At 38.5% G+C, this 20,432-nt stretch overlaps 1 protein-coding gene and 1 long non-coding RNA gene across 29 annotated transcripts in view; one reads left to right on the top strand and one right to left on the bottom strand.

The window, feature by feature from the left end:
• The window catches only part of kcnma1a (potassium large conductance calcium-activated channel, subfamily M, alpha member 1a), a 186,242-nt gene extending 171,903 nt beyond the window's left edge, over window positions 1-14,339 (top strand). For 11 of the 27 annotated variants that reach the window (XM_037783231.1, XM_037783207.1, XM_037783230.1 and 8 more), the window contains 5 exons: window positions 2,631-2,825; window positions 3,288-3,406; window positions 4,300-4,524; window positions 6,200-6,228; window positions 9,880-14,339. In XM_037783231.1, the coding sequence (XP_037639159.1) occupies window positions 2,631-2,825; window positions 3,288-3,406; window positions 4,300-4,524; window positions 6,200-6,228; window positions 9,880-10,031 (720 nt within the window). In that variant the 3' untranslated portion in view covers window positions 10,032-14,339. The remainder of the gene's footprint in view (window positions 1-2,630; window positions 2,826-3,287; window positions 3,407-4,299; window positions 4,525-6,199; window positions 6,229-9,879) is intronic. The other 16 variants (XM_037783219.1, XM_037783217.1, XM_037783208.1 and 13 more) reach the window with 3 other exon arrangements.
• LOC119496119 lies at window positions 4-18,681 on the bottom strand. Of its 2 annotated transcripts, none has more exons than XR_005208638.1 (3): window positions 18,332-18,681; window positions 11,031-11,176; window positions 4-1,246 (listed from the first exon to the last, which is right to left on the bottom strand). It is a non-coding gene; the product is annotated as an uncharacterized LOC119496119 (long non-coding RNA). The 2 variants fall into 2 exon arrangements; XR_005208639.1 differs by lacking the exon at window positions 4-1,246 and adding an exon at window positions 1,260-1,496.
• Window positions 18,682-20,432: the final 1,751 nt, after the last annotated feature.

Below are 20,432 nucleotides of genomic sequence, written 5' to 3'. Positions count from 1 at the left end.
TCAAACACACTTTTTACACTCGCTGTGTTGGAGTGTTTTTCAAAATCGCTTACATACATTTTGCAACATATATTTATAATTTCGATTTCCTGTGTTTGGATGCCGTAACCGAGTCATAGTCGGAATTTTAAAAAAAGAAAGTAAGAGAGAAGTTTCACACAAAGTACATAGAGATGCTGCGCCCACCAGGTAATAATTGCATGTTGTTGCACTGGTAGAAACTTCAGGATGACGGAAAGAGGTGAGCAAGTGAAGTGAGTCAGAGTTGAAAGATGGACCTTTGAAAACTTTAGAAGGTAGTACCCCCAGAATGTAGCGAGTTTTCTTTCACTTCTTTGGTGGTTATGACTCTACTACTCCGTTATTTTCAAATATTCAATTTTATGGCAACAAAAAAAAAACTATTAATTTTTCAGACATATCATTAGTCACCATAAAAGACTATCTAATCCCAGACTGTGAGGTTAAACGCCTCCCCAATAGAGGAAAGGGGGGTAAATTTAGCATTGAGTTTCAGTAGATGCACAATTTTGGCATTTCAAGTAGGCATACGTTGGTAAATGAAATGGTACAGTATATTCATCACACATGCCTGCCAGCTCCCCTGACATCAAAATGTAAATTGTTGGCATCACTCCTCATCTTAAGTATTATGAATTCAACTTTCAAGAGCCTTATTAGATCCTTTAACAAAGTAAGTGTTGAAGGCTAGTGTAATGGTGATGACACAAGGTGGAACAGGCCAAAGAAACACTCTCTCATCTTTTGACAATGTCATTGCTGCACTGGAGATGAGATAAAGGTTGGGAAAAAGAAATCCTCCACTTCACCTCATTTTTCCACTCTCCCCCCCCCCCCCCTCCCCCCTTCTCATGACCAACTGGTTTTCCCTTTGGTGCTGTGATGGCTTAATTCCAGCAGCCTTCTCGGTGAGTGAGGGGTTAGAGGGGCGTGCAGAGCCGAGCTGAGCGGGGAGTAGAGCAGGCGTCAGCTGTAGTCTGGCACTGGTCAGAGGTGAAGCCAGCTAATGGACAGTGCTCATCCATCATGAGGCACTGCAGGCCTGTCAGGGGCCCGGGGAGAGGAGCTGCCACTCTGGCCCGGCTACCGAGTGACATCGGCTGTCTTCGTGCGCGGCAAAAGCAGGTCCTGATCGGCTTGAAGGACAAGAGAACCTGACACCCGCTGAGCGCAGTCAAATCGTTGTTTCAGAAGCGGACATCATACAGTGTGTAGATCAGTGTTCCTAGAGGAAAGAATAGTGCCGTGTCGATGTACCTGTTTTATTTAACGTGATGATCCATCATGCACGATGATTATCAAAATGTCAATGATTCCATGTGTCTCTCATTTTGGTACATTTATGTATCTTAAACATTAGCCTTATGAGAGATTTTCAGAGTTGTTCAACCAATTTATATTAAAATGTCCAGTATATCTCACTTTTCTCTAGTGGTATATAGCCATGCAGGTAGATCAGTGGACAACCTCCAGGTCTGAGAAGTGAAGCCAATGTGGAAGTGCATTAAACTTGCATTCTTTCTAATAGCCAGCAGGGGGCGACTCCTCTGGTTGCAAAAAGAAGTCAGATTGTATAGAAGTCTATGAGAAAATGAGCCTACTTCTCACTTGATTTATTACCTCAGTAAACATTGTCAACATGAGTTTATGGTCTAGTTTCAAGTCTTCTTCAATACAGCATGATTTTCATTTTGTAAATTATGGCAGGGTATGCTTTAGGGCGTAACTACCTTATGATTGACAGGTCACTACCACATTGTCTGTGTTAGAACATTAACCCTTTCAGTGTGCTTTCAGTTCATGAAAGTTAATTATAACCCTTTTTAGTTGCCTGAAAACGTTTCAGCATTCGGTTGTACTTAGCTCCACGCTCTTGTGTCACTTCTGGTTGCAAAAAACCAAGATGGTGACGGCCAAATACCAAGATGGCAACGGCCAAAATGCCAAACTCTAGGCTAGAAAACGTCAGTCCACAAACCAATGGGTGACTATGTCCACTTCCTATATACAGTCTATGAGATAGATCAAATAGAACTGTCTGGAATGAACATAAACAAAATCAAAGATTTGCTGTTGTTGAATTTATAACATACTGGATAATCCAGAGAAAAAGCAATAGTGCTTCTGTAGAAAGTAGGTCCAATAAAAACTTAACACAGCAAGGTCTTTAGATTATCCAAAGTAATAGAAATGCTGATCCTGCAAAGACATGTTTCTGTTGAATTTTTTTTAATGTAATTAATCAATGTTAAAAACATCACAAACTAAATTACATTCACATCCGTTTTATTTGGGTGGAGGTAGAAGTCTAAAAAACGGATTTCTAAAAACCAAAGCTATCTGCTATCTGCATGTTGAGATACCACTGGAGGTAAATGAAAATAATTTAGGTGAACCAAGCCTTATGAAACTATGGCATCGTAGGAATGGTGCACAAGCCAGAGAGTCCTCTGTAGTCTTCTGTCGCTTTTCTCCTCACCTCCCAGTCTGTTCTATGTGAAGAGACAGGCTGAGGGTCGACATAATAGGGGCTGTGCTTTCTTCCCACATCTGCCACTTGTGACTCTAATGGCATCTGCTTACAGATACCCCCTCTCTCTTTTCCCCAGACATACTTCAATGATAACATCCTAACGCTGATTCGGACGCTGGTCACAGGAGGAGCCACGCCAGAGCTGGAGGCCCTGTTGGCTGAGGAGAACGCCCTCCGAGGAGGCTACAGCACACCGCAGACATTGGCCAACAGAGACAGGTGTCGCGTCGCCCAGCTAGCCCTCTACGACGGGCCATTTGCCGACTTGGGGGTAAGTGGATGTTTAAGCAAAGATGACACGTTTTGGCACTACCCAGCAGCACACATCTGGCCGCCTCCGCTCCTCGCGGCCCTTAATCCGATGTGAAGAACAGTGATCACGCAAAGCAAGCATTGGTGGGTGGAGAGTGAAGAGGGCTTTAGAGAGAACAATGAACATCACCAACGAAATTCCAAGTTTAATTGTTTCCAACCTTGTTTTGCAATACTTCCAATACTGAAGTGATTTTGTTTTTTCTTGGATGAGTTATGGCATAATTTTAAAAAATTGCTGATTGTTACAGTCTGCATTGCCAACAGTTGGTATTCGCTCGCAAGCAAAAATACCCTCAGCAATGCAGAACATTTAATTTTCACTACAGCTTTACAAATAATGACATTTACGGCAGCTGATCCAGATCATCAGGCTGACCTACGCGCTCACTGATGGTGTCTTTGTTCTGTTGTTCTTCAGGACGGCGGCTGCTACGGCGATTTATTCTGTAAAGCTCTGAAGACGTACAACATGCTGTGTTTTGGAATCTACAGATTAAGAGACGCTCACCTCAACGCACCGAGCCCGTGTACAAAACGGTACGATTTCTGCCTTCACTCTGTGTCCAAATAAATATTTTGATGTAATAAAATGACAATTAGAGTTATAGATAGAGTACATCACAAAGAATACATTCGCAGTGTTACAGTAGCTAATTTACATAAATCACAAAAACAAATAAGGTAGGTGAGAAACAAGTACAACTAAAAGGCCAAATTACACACAGTAAATGAAATAGACTAAATTAAATAGAAAAAAGAATAAAATACAAAACTGATAATAGAGACTAAAGATGGGACTAAAATGTTTACTCTAACAAGCACTGAATATTCACTATACAATAATAGTTATATACTGTAATATAGTGTAATGTAAAATGTACATTCATGCAAGTCAAGTAGATATCACTCACATCTGTACAGTAAGGTTCTTGAATAACAGAATTAAGTTTGTCCTGTTAAATAGACATATGTGTCTCTATCCAAACACATTCTTCATGGCCTTAACCTCTTGTTACTTACGTTCATTTTCATTATAATGCATACGTCTATGCAACGTTATTCATATATTGTTGCTCAGAGTCAAAATCCTTTAATTTTGTAGATGGAATATAATGTACATTGCCGGATTTTTTGTATAATTTTTTTTGCCTCATAATTCACACATTCATATTCATATTTATATATTGAATTCTAATTAGTACTCTGTACATTTCTTAAGCCCAAGTCCTTTAGTACAACCTGTGCAATTTTACACATCTTCTTAAAGTTTTGATCCATTTTTTCCTCAAACATTCATCCATATTGCTCTGTTAAATGTTCTAGTGATGAAATATACTCAATAAATACCTTTCTTTCTTTGACGTGTCCTTCACTATTTCCACAAGGATCATAGAAGTGTAATCTTATCCAACATTTTGTTTTCTGGGCAGGTATGTGATCACGAACCCACCGTATGAGTTTGAGCTCGTGCCCACAGACCTTATCTTCTGCCTCATGCAGTTTGACCATAACGCAGGCCAGTCCCGGACAAGCTTGTCCCACTCTTCCCACTCCTCCCATTCCTCCAGCAAAAAGAGCTCCTCCGTCCACTCCATCCCGGCCTCCAACCGGCAGAACCGCAGCAGTAAGACCCGGGAGTCCCGCGACAAACAGAAGTAAGTGCTGTGGAGTTTTAGCCTGCATGCTTAGTGTTTTATACCGGACCTGTATTTTTATAGGTTTGTCTGTGTGTGTTCATATGCAGACTGTGGTGACACATTGATAAATACTGTGCTTTGTGTGTTTGTGGTTCGTTTGTGCGATTTGTGCTCTGCGTTCATGCTTGGTGTTTGTGTGTTTCCCCCATAATCATCTGCATGTGGCATTCACTCTCACATCACAGCAATCATAACATGACATGAACAAATTGGTAAACTTGCTTTGTGGAAAGCTCATTTCTTGTAGTCAAAGACTGTTGGGAGTCTTTTCTTACTAATTTAGTTTGTGGCATTGTAAACAGTAAAACCACTTGTTTGGATGGCACAGCCATTGTGGTTGGAAACAAGCTTACAGTAAAGGCCTCAACCACAGCCAAATAAATTGACATAATACAACACAACACACATTCAGTATGTTGTTCGGTCTACCTGCTGTATGTGTCTCAATATCTAGTTGTTTTGTGTCTAACTCTTAATATTTGTGTAGTTATTTACTGTTGTGTGTTGGATATTTGTGCACATTTAACGCCCATGATCAGTATGCCTCGATCATGGATGTAGTGTATTGTGATTTACCTACTGTAGTTGATATTGATTATGAAGGACATTTGGCTAACATTGCTCATAAGATCATCCCTCATTAGCAGTGTTGATATTTTGTTGGTGCTTCTGTACTGCTTTATTGCATGTCCATGTTGGTAGCCCTCTTTCATGTTCTGTTTATTATACAATTAAGATTATTTCAAATTTGGTGAAATATTTTGACCTACACGTTAAAGAGTCCTTATAGAGTGCTACAGGAATGAGTCCTAAAACCCGGAAATGAGCATTTTAGCACATACGGTTCCATTGTCTCGAAGTCAATGGGTTTTTTTTATGGGTTTTTAGTCAGATGCCTGATATAAGGTCTGTGGTTAACACAAGCTTAAGAGATCTTAATGTTTTGTTATACAATATAAAATACGTCAGTAAATATCCCACTTTTATCCCCTTTTTAAAAAGGGGGTTGCTTACAAGTGGCTAAATGATACTACAATGTGTCATCACGCGAGTCGTCAGCCTCGTTGCGACCGTGGTTTAGTTCCTTTATAGCCTAACGTTAACTTTTTACTTCTGCCGATTGCATTCACACTTAAAAAAATCATAGAAGTAGTGTTCATTTGTTGAGATTATATTGCTGAACAAAACATGTAAGTATCATAAACGTTTGGTTGCCACAGAACGTATTTTCTACAATAATTCAAAACCCAATGGAAAAATCCCATTGACTTTTTGTTGAGGGAACAAGATGATTCTAACTTCTGGGTTGGCCTACAAAAATACGTCAACCCTGTAGCAATCTATTCTCCCCCAAAAAAATATACATTTTGCATTTAATATTCAACTGGGAGAATAAAGGAACTGAAATTGTGACATATTCTAAAAGCATGCAGATTTGTTATGATCGTACTCAATAATTATTAAATGGTAGATAAGCCCTCAATACATCTTAAATATAAGATGTATGATATAGCTTAAGTATTGTAGTAGTAACAATATGCAAGCCTTAGTTGGACTTGTAGTCATTTGTCAGGTGTGTATTGACTGTAAATACTACTCACTTACAGTAGATTACTTACCTCTCTTTCTGAAGTGCAACAAGGATGAATAGAATGGGCCAAGGTATGCAAGTTAACGATTCTGCATGACTTAGCAACCTATCCTGGGGTTCTGATCATAACTATGTCCTCTGTGGATGTCGTTATGACGAGGGGAGTTTGTTTTATTTATTATGTTCTTCAGATTTTAAGTTAACCATGCCTCAGTTTAAGTTTTGCTTTCATCTGGAAAGCAAAATGTCTGCTGCTGCTCCTGCCCTCCCTCCCTGCCATGATCAGGACCATCTCCACATTGCATGAGGTTGAGACGAAACCCCCCCCCCCCTCCTTTCTTTGTGCCTTTACCTCAGTTATTCACTTGATGATATGGGTTTTCTTTTCCTCCAGACAAATCCCTTTTCACATGGTTTCTTTCTGTCATTTATCATGCCTTTTTTATGATTTATTTCAACTTGAGATGGTTTGCATTGTGTGAGAGGTCTGTGTGTTTGCGCATCTTCCCTCCTATTGAATGCTAATAGATGACTGTAGCAGACTTGTCATTTATGCTCTCATTGAGTATGGTAGGTTATTATTGTACCAGCATCAGCATAAATCAGAGTAACAACATGTTGCCCGACTGTACAAACCTATATTATAGCTCACATGTAGGTCAGGCTGATTCAAATCCCCCTGATGCAGCCAATTGCTTACTTCTCCACAGAACTTTAAGAAAGCGTGTCCAGCCCTGTGCCATCGGTCACACCAGGAAAGTGGGAGGTGTGACCGATTTAAAGTCTAAATTGAAGGGGAATATGAGTTACCTCCTTGTAACCCTGTGCACCTGATATGGTGGTTTGAGGCGACATCACTAAGTTCACCGTATCAGCAGCAGACTCTGGAGAGAGATGGCAGACATCTTGCTTCACCTCAGGCACAATTCTACACATCAAATGCCTGTGCTGTAACACACGGCCCCACAGCCTTAAGCTTGCTGACACACACGCACAAATGAATCTCCACACATGCCAGTCTGCATGTACATGAACACGCACACATACACACACGCGCGCGCACTCAAGGCTTGCTCCACATAGCAAAGTTAAAATTTGATATTACAACTTCACCCAAAAGGAAGTGACATCCTGAATGGCATTGCAGATGCCTGTTAAGTGCTAGGAGAGAGTTTACAAACTTCTGACAGCTGGCATACACCTTTCCCTTTCCTCGTACCGCGCTCAGAAACACTGCTCTCATAGCCTACTTAAACATTCGCTTGCTCTCTCTCGTTCTCTCTTGCACGCTCTCTCTCTCTCTCTCTCTCTCGCTCAGTTGTTGTCTCGCTCTCTCTCGCTTATTTGTTGTTTCGCTCACTCGTTGTCTCGCTCTCTGTCGCTAACTTGTTTCGCTCTCTCGCCTCTTCTGTCTCGACTGCACTCGCGAACGTTAAGCACACAACCTACGCACTGAGTTATTCCTTAAAAGAGTTCGCTACCTGTATAACACATTTTAGTTTAAAAACATCTTAAAATACCGAAATCTCCAAAGACTAAGCTCGCTCGCCCTCTCTCTCGCTCGTTTTCTCTCTCTTTCTAGTTCGCTCTCTCGCGCCTCCTCTTTCTCTCCCGCTCGCTCACTCGCCCTCTCGTGCTCACTCATTCTCTCTTGCTCGCTCTCTCGTTCTCATGTTCGCTCGTTCTCTCTCGCTCGCTCATTCTCTCGTTCGTTCTCACTCTCGTTCTCTCTCGCTCGCTTGATCACTCTTGTTCTCTCTCGCTCGTTCTCACTCGTTCTCACTCGTTCGCTCTTGCACTCGTTCTCTTTCGCTCACTTGTCTCGCCTCTTCTGTCTCGACTGCACTCGCGAACGTTAAGCACACAACCTACGCACTGAGTTATTCCTTAAAGGAGTTTGCTACCTGTATAACACATTTTAGTTTAAAAAATATCTTAAAAAGTTCTCTCGCTCGCTTGTTCTCTCACCGACTTGTTCTCTCTCATTCTTTCTCGCTCACTCTCTACGCATACAGAAATCTCCAATGACTACGCTCTCTCGTTCTCTCTCCCGTGTTGGCTCAATCGTTCTCTCTCGCTTACTCACTCTCTCACTCACTCTCTCGCTTGTTCTCTTTCTGTCGCTCGTTCTCTCACTTTCTCGCTCATTTATTCCCTTTCTCTCGCTCTCACTCATTCTCATACTATCTCATTCTTTCTCGCTCACTCCTGTGCTCGCTCGTTCTCTCCCGCTAAATCGTTCTCTCTCGCTCGCTCACTCTCTCTCCCTCACTCATTGTCTCTCTCGCAAACTCATCTTTCGCTCACCCGCTAACTCATTTTCTCTCTCGCAACTCTTCTGTCTCTTTCGTTCGCTTGTCTTGCTAGCCCATTCTCTCTTGCTCGTTCTCTCGCGCTCTCTTTCTCTCGTTCTCTCACTCGCTCTCGTTCTCTCACTCGCTCGCTTGTTCTCTCACTCACTCGTTCTCTCGCTCCTGTGCTCACTCGTTCTCTTCCGCTCAATCGTTCTCTCTCGCTTACTTTCTTTCTCCCACTCACTCTTTCTCTCGCTCGCTTGCTCTTTCCCTCAATTCAATTCAATTGGCTTTACTGGCATGACGTAACACTCTACATATTGCCACAGCATATTCAAATGATGAAGTTAACATTAGTTACATTTCATTAACATCAATAACAAACTTATAAATCATAACGCTCCACAAGTCAAATTGTTTTGGAACAACGATATCTCTGTCTCTCGCTCGCTCCCTCTAATGCTCGCTTGTTCTTTCGCTCTCAATCGACACTCGCTAACGTTTAGCACACAACCTACGCACTGAGTTATTCCTTAAAGGAGTTTTCTACCTGTATAACACATTTTAGTTTAAAAACATCTTAAAAATACATACATAAATCTCCAATTACTACGCTCTCTCTTGCGCTCTCTCTCTTGATTGCACACACCAACACTCGCTAACATTAAGCACACAACCTACGCACTAAGTTATTCCTTAAATGAGTTCGCTACCTGTCTAACCTCTCACTCACCCGCTCCCTCATACCCGCTCACTTGTTCTCTCACTCGCCTCTTCTGTCTCTCTCTTGACTGCACACACCAACACTCGCTAACGTTAAGCACACAACCTACACACAGTTATTCATTAAAGGAGTTTCCTACCTGTATAACACAGTTTAAAAAAACATCTTAAAACCTTGTGCTAAACTACATTACTGCTAATTAACAAATCTTTGCATCAAAATATAAAGTAAGTTTCCAAAACGAGTATTATACAGTATATTACTCTTCTACTCTGGACCGCCGCAACAAACTTAATTCCATTCTCCTTCACTATATTGAGATGGCATCAGAAATCTCTCTCAAAACCAGAGGAAAAAAAGTATCTGCGTGGCTAGATAGGAGGAGGAAGTGAGAAATTATTTTGCAATCTGGCAGACCTGACTCTGTTGACACTGTAGAACTGAACAATACCCTTAGGAGGATTTTTGTGTTATCCAAAATAGAATCCTTCATTACACAATGCCACCATGTCAACACCATGACATTCAAATTGGCTCAGTGCACCAGAACACAGACTTAAACTGGACGTCACGGTCTGATGCTAATCACAAAGAATGCCATGCAACTCTACCACTTAAACTGAGGCCGTATGGTTGTAAGTGATCCAATGCTGCATACTTTTTTAAACTAATTTTGTCCTCTCCTCTTCCTTTTTCGCCTTCAGAAAAGAAATGGTTTACAGATGAACCAGAAAATGCCTACCCACGGAACATTCAGATCAAGCCCATGAGCACTCACATGGCCAACCAAGTCAACCAATACAAATCCACTAGTAGTCTGATTCCACCAATCAGAGAAGTTGAAGATGAATGCTGAACACAGGGTTTTCTTGCCGACTCACCAGACATCTGTACGCTCTTTCAAAAGAGATGGGAGATCACCCATGGAGGATTGATGATGATGATGACAGGGATGTTGAAGACTGATACATTTCTCTTCACTCATTCTTCTAATCGAGGGTTGGACAGAAACCCGAACTGGAAGGGACCTCCTATGTGTATACCTTTAATGTTACTTCCATGCTCTTGGACATTGTTTTATTTATTAATGTATCCATAGTGATGTACATAATGACAATCAAATAAGGATTGTACAGCCCCTTCCCCCTAGCACTTTTTGGAATTATTTTAAGAGTTGGCAAAAAAAAGAAAAAGAGTACTTCCTGTAATTCTTTGCAATAGTTCACCTCTTCGTGTGACCAGACTCCATTGCTAAGGTGACTGGTTCTTGGAGGATGAGGGTTGCGGCGATAAACTGATCATATCATCTCCCAAAGATCCGCCCAGATGCGTCACGTCAAACCAACTGGGTTCATCAACTTCATATCTCCTGTCTGCTTCTGTTCTATTTGCACTAAAACTGAACAAGTTTCTTTTGACAGAACAACTGGAACCATCAGACCCCTCTCTCCCCCCAATATAACGTCGCTGAGAAGATGAAGGAAGGAAGAGCGAGGGCGGGAGGGCTGCTTGGTTTCGGAGGCATTTTCATCTTAGGTTGCTGTACATCTTGTCATTGCGTAAGGTTTGCTACTTCACTGTTGACTCGTCATGTTGAGTGAGAGCATTCCGGTCATGCAGAACAAAAATCATCTTGCAAAACAGTAGTCTAAGAACTCAGATAATGGTGCAGTGTTGGTGTATGCTGGCTGAAAGAACCCTGTACCTACATGTCTTCTGCTGATACGTCGGATCATTAAGCCTGTGACTCTGTTTTACGCTCCTATCGCATGATATGTGCCTGAGCCCCCTCTATAACAGATACAGTGCGGTTGATCAACCTGAAAACATGAGCAGGATGGAAAAACAACCTTACCTTGTCCTTCATGCGTTTGGGAGCATTTACGTTGTGTGTTTATGTGTGTGCATCGCAGCCACTCATCCTGATCAGTGCTGTCATCTGCTCCATCGCCGTGTATGTGATGGTGCACCTTTGATGGGGCAGCATTCAGGATCTTTGCTCTAAAAAATGAAAGTCATGGTAGAAGAAAAAAACATTAGAAGAGGGTTTGGATCTACAAACAAAATTTCGTTGCATCAAAAATCAAAACCAAAATCCCCAACTATGTTTGAGCTGAGCTAACACGAACAGCAGCTAAGCGTGGCCACCGTTGATGCTTTGCCGTGATATCTGCGGCAGAATTTGGGATCACAAAGAAGAGTGGAGTATTTTCTGAATGTTTTTTCTGTTACAAAAAGTTCATCTCTGAGGAAAGAAATGCCACATATTGCATAAGAGTGGGCATCAATGGGTCCTCCCTTGATCAAAGCAACTGCCTGGCATAGGGTTGGCACAGAGGCAGTAAAGAGCTTGGATGTTCTCTGTTGCCAATCCAGATGTCACACGCCTCGAAACTCTCAGGAGTTAAGCTGCACGTTCGTGTCCTCTAACATGGGGAAATGCTCAAACATAGTTAGGTGGAAATGCAACAACGCCACAGACTGCTAATAAGGATACTGCCGAGGAACCAGTGTTCTTTAAGCTAGCCTGTGTGCAACATGTTTAGGCACTAATAGATCCAAATCCAGCTGTGATAGTGATGGAGGATTGAGGTGGTAGCCTTGTACTCCTAACAAAAAACTTCATGCAAATATGTAGTTGGATTTATACATTTAAACATAATTATTTTGTATCCATAAACATAATCAATTTGTACTTATTTTTCTAGACAAGAAGCAAGTGAAAAGTACTATGGGAGATAAAAGAGACAAATGATATCTTTAATTATAACTACATATCGAGGGATTTTGTGTTTGACTATATTCACCATTCACATTGTACTAAAACAAAAGGTTATTTTTTTATCTGCCCTGCCCCCTGTTTAACAAACTGCATCACTCTGGAGCCAATAAAGCTTAGACTAGCTTGCATTGTGAAACCACCATCTTCAGCCTGGCAGCTCAGCTCTGTTGAGTGCTTGTAGAAATAGATTAAGGCTCATCTTTTAGTTGATCTTTAGTGTCTACTAAATAATGCGTCTACTACTAAGCATCCCTAGCTGCGAACATGCAGACGGAAAGATAGGTGAAATGGAATTATGTATTGGGGGGTAAATGTTGTATTTAGATGGAGAGCATGTCAGAGTAATAATACCGGGAAGATCGCTCCCTATGTGTGCAGGCCAGAACAGAATGACCTTTACTAGATGTGTTTGACCTAAATTAGGTCCCTAGTGTGGCGGAAGAGTGTGTACACTAAAGCACAGTGTGCTGAAGTTCTCCACAAAATCTGATTTCAAATACGATAGGGAGACGCTGTCTGTTTAATGCAGTGATTCTATTCTATAGCCTGTAAAGGAAAAGTAATTCTAAAAAAAAAGTAATATTTGGAATATGGAAAAGAAGATAATATTGTGCTAAATATGTTTGTGTAAATTCAACCCATTATATAAACCACATTTCTTTTTCAAACAAAAATGATCTGAGCTTCAATGTCCGTCTATTGGGTGTGGTGCAACTATACTGAAGCCTCACACACACATTGTCCTGAAGTGAACTTTTGAACTGTGATTACATCGTTGTCACACTTTGTAGCAAATAGATTTCTTTTCAAAATATGTGAGTAAAATTTATGTATAATTGGGTTGTTAATGGCATACTTTGCTAGCCTGAACAATAAGGAACTATTAATATTTGATAATGGCAATGACTCATTATACATAGAATCGACAAACTGATTGTTATGTTGGGGAAAAAAAAGACAAATGTGTATCTTGAAAATGAAAGATCCTGGATTCTTTTGGGAGTCTATTCAAGTAGGAAAAGTCGGGGCGGAATTTGATCTGGTTTATCAACCATCACAAAGATGGAAGGTAGCACCAATTCAGCAGAGGTTATCAAAAGAGAGAACATCCTTAATTTACCTTTTTTATAACTTTGCGTTATTACAGGGTTTACATTCCATTTTGTCAGCTTGTCATCTGTCATAATCTGTCACAACTGCTTCTTATTTGTTTACAGAGTATTTTTATGTGGTACTTAAACATAGCATTGTTCAGAAATAAAACGGTACATGCTGCAAACTGGCATTAACATAAACTCACAAGGTAATGCACCATTTGATTTCATTACACTTGATTACTGTGCTTTTTCTACCTGAACCCTCATTGTGCGACTCATTCAGGCTGGCATTACTCCACAACACTGGACCGAGAGGTCTCTCCTTCCTACACCTAGTCATATGTCTCTATTAGATGTTTTAGGTCTTTGCATTGTATACCTCTAAAGTTTTAGAGTGTTTTTTTGAAGTGCCATGAAGAGTTTAGTTGAGCAAGCATCCTTCAGTCATTCAGGGACATAAGCTCGCTTTGAGGGAGCTGAGTCCCAAGTGTTTTCCACTGTGAGAACGGTGTACTGGCATGGAGAACATCCAAGCCATCAATGCCTCCATGCCAGTACAGTGCCAGGCAGTGCCGGAGGTCAAGAGGAGGGCCCATAATAAGTCCCACTATAGCGAAAAGTGGCATTCATTGTGTTATGTAGTGTTGTTAGATATGGATGACTGAAAGATGCACATAGAGGCACATGCCTGTAACATCAGATGTGTTGTTGTCCACTGAACAAAATCAAAGATGATGATGCGTCATACGTTACTGTTACAGTATGTTGCATTATTTTTGTTAATCTATTTTTTGCTGTAAAGGATGGATATAATAACTTATTTCCTGGGAATTGTACTAGATATAATAGAACATATAATACTTATGGGGATGGGAGGTGGGTCTCAAGTCTTAACAATACATTAAAATTGCATTCAGCAATTTTTTTGTTGTTTTTTTTTTTTTTTTTTTAAGAAAAGTTACAATTATTGTTAATTTCTTTCGGCTGCCTATCAGTTCAGGAAGAATTCAGGACATTGCTCTTGCGTATCACAGATAGGATTTGTTGGCACATCGTCATCGCAGCAAACAGGAGTTATACAGTACATAGCAGTCTAATTAGTTTGGACATGTTCTAGAAATGATGGATTATTTGATGGTGCTGAGTTGATCTACCTGACTCTGTCAAATATAATCTGCTGATAATTATACTGTCTTGTACAAAAAGTTTGTACATAGATTGTACATGGTTTCTTTTTGTATTTTCTCAAATTAAAATGGATGTATTTGTGTTCTAAACCTGGAAACTCTCTTTTTATTTGAACTACAAAGACATGTTTTCCTCTGTTATTGTAGGCTACTCCCTCACTCACCTTCCACCACTTGCTATTCTCAATTACTGTACTAATTCAAGATACTTATACTTTACTTATACCTTCAGTACTTTAATATTTCCATTTTATGCTAACATTTCAGAAGGGAATAAAATTATTTTTAGAACACTCATTTATTTTACATCTATAGCTTCTAATTACTTTGCAAATTAAGATTTATCAAGCAAAACATATGATTAACTTCTTACTTTATAGGTTTCATTTTTATAAATATTACCCAACATGGTCTTGAAACATTCCATACTATAGTAGGTCATACAAAAGTGCCATGGTATACTATATCATAAAAAAATGGCACTATACTATGTCACAGAAAATGTCATAAAAAGGCATATGTCAAGAAAAATGTTGTAAATTGCCATTCTACTGCCATATACTATACAATTACAGTTTTAAGACCTACTATACTGTCATCAAAAAAAAATTCATAGTATAGTTTGTCATAAAAAAATGTCATTGTCAGTATATCATAAAAACACATTTGACATACTATACTGTGCCTTTTTTATTTTTTCAACATACTATACTGACTTTTTTAAGTTTTCGACATATTATACCAAGACTTTTATTTATTTTTTCGCCATACTATACTGTGACTTTTTTCGACAGTATACGTACCTTTTTTTTTTCGACATAGTATAATGTGACTTTTTTCGACATAGTATATTATGAAATTTTTACTTTTTGACATACTATAGTGTGACTTTTATTCAACATACTATACTGTCACTTTTTTTTATTTTTTCGACATACTACACTGTGACTTTAATTTTTTTGCCATACTATACAATGACTTTTTTTCGACATAGTATTTTTTAATTTTTTGGACATACTATACTATGACTTTTTTGATTATTTTCAACATACAATGACTTTTTTACTTCTTCAACATACTATACTATGACTTTTTTTTCCCAACACACTGTGCTATGACTTTTTTCAACATATTATACTATGACTTTTTTTCAACATAGATTCACAGTAATAGCACATCTCTCACCCCGGCCACTGTGTGTTTGCCCTCCTCCTCTTTGGGAGACGCTTCAGGATTCTCTGTTCCAGGACCAGCATGCTCAGAAACGTCTTTCTCTCCTCAGATGACATCTTGCTGAACTCCGAACCTTGGTGACAGCAATCACACACACCATTAATACTGTTCAGACTGCTCATATTGTATATACTGTATATATAGATAGTGAATTCATACCATTTACTATTTATTCCACATACAATATCTTATTCTGTATATATGCTATACATACTGAATTTAGTTTCAGAACCTGTACTGTGAGCAATGACAATAAAGTTTAAATCCAAAAACCTAATCCAATTAAATTTTTTAATGAGATACTATACCATTTTTTTTTTTCGAAATACTGACTTTTTTTCGACATATTACACTATGACTTTTTTTGACATACTATACTATGCCTGTTTTTCAACAAACTGCTTTTTTTCAACATATTATATCATGACATTTTATATTTTTCGACATACTATACTCTGACTTATTTCTTCGATATACTCTGTTATGACTTTTAAATTTTTTCATCAAACTATGACTTTTTTTCGACAAACTATATGACTTTTATTTAATTTTCGACATTCTATACTATGACTTTTTTCGTAATACTATACTATGAATTTTTTTCGACATACTATACTATGATTTTTTTTCCGACATACTATACTGTGACTTTTTTTTAAATTTTTCGACATTCTATACAATGTTTTTTTTTTAAATTTTCCAACAAACTATAATGACTTTTTTTCGATATACTTTACTATGACTTTTTTTTATAATTTTTCGACATACTATATTATGACAGTTTTTTATTTTTTGACATACTATACTATGACTTTTGTTATTTTTCGACATATTATACTGTTTTTTGTTATTTTTCGACATATTATACTATGACTTTTTTTTTACATACTATGACTTATTTTTTTCAACATACTATATTATGACTTTTTATTATTTTTCGACATACTATACTATGTTTTTTTTTATTTTTCAACATACTATGACTTTTTTTTCCATATACTACACTATGAATTTTTTATTTTTTTTACAACATACTATAATATGACTTTTTTTCGACATATAACTTTTACTTCGACATACTATGACTTTTTTTTCCACATACTACACTATGAATTTTTTTTAAATTTTACAACATACTATAATATGACTTTTTTTTCGACATACTATACTATGACTTTTTTTATTTTTCGACATACTATTCTATGACTTATTTCAACATACTATGAATTTTTAAAATGTTTTACAATATACTATGACTTTTTTTTCTTTGACATACTATACTGACTTTTTTTCTTAATTTTCATACTATACTATGACTTTTTTTTCTTTGACATACTATACTGACTTTTTTTCTTAATTTTCATACTATACTATGACTTTTTTTTTACATACTATGACTTCTTTTTTTCGACATACTATATTATGATTTTTTTTATTTTTCCACATACTATACTATGACTTTTTTTCTTCATTTTTCGACATACTATACCATGAATTTATTCAATATACTTTACTATGACCTTTTTCTGACAAACTTTAACATGACTTGATTTTACCTACTATACTATGACTTTTATATGACGTATTTCGACATACTATACTATGGCTTTTTCGACACATAAATTATTTAAACAGCGTTTGTATAGGAATGATTAGTGTCCCAAGCTTTTTGATCACTATAAGCGGTTGATCACTGTATTATTGATCTACCGTTTATATTGAAAATGGAACAGAAGCAGCAGGTTAAACCACTGTTCATTTAACCTGAATAGAAGTTGGTTTATTATATGTTTTGTTAAATATTGTACTGCCTTGTATCTAGAGAACTGCCCCAGCAGGTCCTGCAGTTGCACTTTTTTTTTTTTTTTTTTTTTTTTAAAGTTATTTTTTTTGGGGGCATTTTTCCATTTTTTATTGAGGACAGTGGATAGAGTCTTGAAAGGGGGGAGAGAGAGAGTGGATGCGGAAAGGGCCACAGGCCGGATTCGAACCCGGGCCGCCGCGGTCAGGACCAAGCCTTGATACATGGACGCCCGCTCTACCAACTGAGCTAACCCAGGCGCCCAGGTTGCACTTTTTATTAGTTTCAAATAAAAGGTGTATGTATTTGCCATTAATCGTTGTTTACTTGTTTATTTCCATAATTTATTTATCCACGATTCCCGTACAAGAAAACCTTTGAGGAATCCTGACCTGCACTGTCCAGTATCCAGCTATTTATTTCATAGTCACACTGATTGAATTTTTGGCAAAAAAAAGTTACTGTATCTATTTCAAATCATTGAATCATATGGTATCGCTTTAGATGAGCCAAATATCGTCCTTGAATCATATCGGAACCATGGAAATCGTATCGTAACACCCCTACTATACAGTATAGTATGCTAAAAAACTAACATACTATGACATTTTCGACTTATAATAATGCCTTTTTATTACTCTTTTTAGATATAGGCTATTATGCTAAGACTTTTTTTTTATTTTTATTTTTTTCAAACATACTATTCTATGACTTTTTATTGACATACAATACTTTTACATTTTTTATGTCTTGTTTTCTATAGCCTATATTATATATGACTTTTTTCGACACAGCCAGCCAAAGGCTTGATCGCTGCAGTCTTTATTTACCCTTTTTAATTTTTAGTGCTCTTTAAAACCTGTTTGGTCTATCTAGTATTAACAAATGTTAATCTTACTCTTAACTGAGCGCTGAATATCTCAGGAGAGAATAACTGTGAGGTAACCACCAGGCATAATGATGCTAAAGGTCCAATCTGGGATCTATGGATCTACTAGTTTACAACCAACTATATATCTCCATCCCCAGAGGAAGCCATCTCAGGCCACAACTTACCTGAGCTGATCCATCCGCAGCAGGCAAGGTTTCTCTGGGCCTTTGGCTCATTGAAGATCTCTTCCAGTAGAGGACGTTCCTGTTCCTAGCTCCAGTGTCTTCCTCATCACAACCACCTGTTACTGAGCTTTCCTCCACACCTGCTGTAGCTCAGAAAATCAATCAGTCAGCGCACCTGCACAGCTCATTAGACTGGCCCAACCCGCCGGAGGTGGCAATTTACAAAGAAACTCTGAGGTGTTAGTTGTTGCTGACTCTATCCTCAGATTTGTAAAGCTCCCAGGTACAATTAGGCCTACTTACTGTCTTTCAGGAGACAAGACAGCTGAGTTTGTAGAACTAATTCCTCCTCGTGCGTTAGTGTCCGGTACCGACTTGCTCTGACGTCATGCACACGTGGGCAACGATAACCTCACGAGATCGCGCCTGGCTGGGGCGCGATCAAAGAGCTGATTGGCTCTTAGTTTTGACAACAAACACCACGTGTTGTAGAAAGTTCTAACTTTCTGTATAATTGTAATATGTATAGCTAGAAACTAGTGATGGGAATTGCGGCTCTTTTTAGTGAGCCAGATCATTTGGCTCAGCTCACCAAGAAGAGTCGGCTCTTTCGGCTCCCAAACGGCTCTTCGTTTTACAACTTCTGCCTTTTATAATTCAGCCAAATTTAGCGCTGTTTTGACCTTTGATTAGTATGTTCTTATGACTCAATGACTAAATGGTAATAGATTATGTTATGTCTCGCTGATAAATGTGTGGCCTGATTGAGATGGATTTGTTTGTGAATTCAGTCTTTTAGGATTTAAAGTATAATCAGTGTTTTAGATTGTAATATTAATTTATAAATAGAAATAGAACCTGTTTGAATCTTTTCAATAAATGTCTGGTACCTTTTCCCGATAAGGCACCCTTTATAAAGAATTTATGAATTGAAATTAATGGATTTATTTATTAATATAATTATACTAAAATGTATTATCCTAAACCTCATAATTTCTGATTATCATAATTTTACATGCTGCTTCGTTTCCGACTCACTCATCTTGTCTGCTATTCGTGCACCACACTCCTCTCTCTTTCTCTCCTCCTCTCCCTCCTGTTCTGTACCTGTAGACCGTCAGCGCCCACGCATGCCCGCCCCTCCCTGCTTAATGGTATGATCCTTGTCTGTCATCACCTGATTGGTCGCACGGACATCATTAACACAATATTCAGTCACAGTCAGTGCATTGAGTGCCCGTGGCGCAGAGAAGATCGTCCAATCATTCTGCCTTGAATTAATTAAAGAAAAAAGAAAAAAAAACGGCTCTTATCGTTCACTTAAAAGAGCTCAATGAACCGGCTCGTTCAGGACCGACACATCACTACTAGATTGTAGGCTATTAGTCTCACGTTGTGCAATGAAGGTTTCATCTGTTAGCAAACATATTTTGTGTGGTTGATGATAATGATAATAATAAAGAAGGTTATTTATACAGCACTTATCAAAACAAGCGCTCATTACATTGCGATTTATAAGGCAGATATAAAAATAATAAAGAGAGAATCCAATGCCAGATACATGCACATTATATATTTGCAAACAAATATAAATAAATCTGAATGTGGTCGGCAAACTACAAGTAGTCTACAGATTGAATCTAACGGGATGTAACTATTCCTGTGACTTCCTCTAAATTTTTTGAAGGCTGCTGGAAACGGCTGGAAACTATGTCTTGAACTTTTTGTTACCGCCACCTGCTGCTGTCTACTTTCCAGGCCAGGTGTAGTTAATCTCGAACGAGCCTTTCAAGCTGTACTATGAGGCTCGTTTCAGATGAGCCAGGCCTGCGCAGAATCAATCATGAAGATCGGGGGCACAATGCATGCCGGTTAGATTTGTGTCCGACTTATGGTGCCTTCAAATGGGGTTGTGTTTTTCGTGTTCACGAGAAGAGTATATAATGAACGCCCCCCTCTTCTGGTATTCACAACCTCGTAAGTGTAAAGTTTCCAAAAGCTCAGAGTTCACGAGTTGTGACGTGTTTGTTGATGTTGTCAGAAATGGCAGAGGCCATGGAAGTTCATTTTTTGGTTCATAATAAGTGAATATATTGTAATT

This window comes from Sebastes umbrosus, chromosome 10, assembly GCF_015220745.1.
Source record: "Sebastes umbrosus isolate fSebUmb1 chromosome 10, fSebUmb1.pri, whole genome shotgun sequence".
Classification (NCBI taxonomy): Eukaryota; Metazoa; Chordata; class Actinopteri; order Perciformes; family Sebastidae; genus Sebastes; species Sebastes umbrosus.
This window is presented reverse-complemented; position numbering and strand designations above follow the sequence as displayed.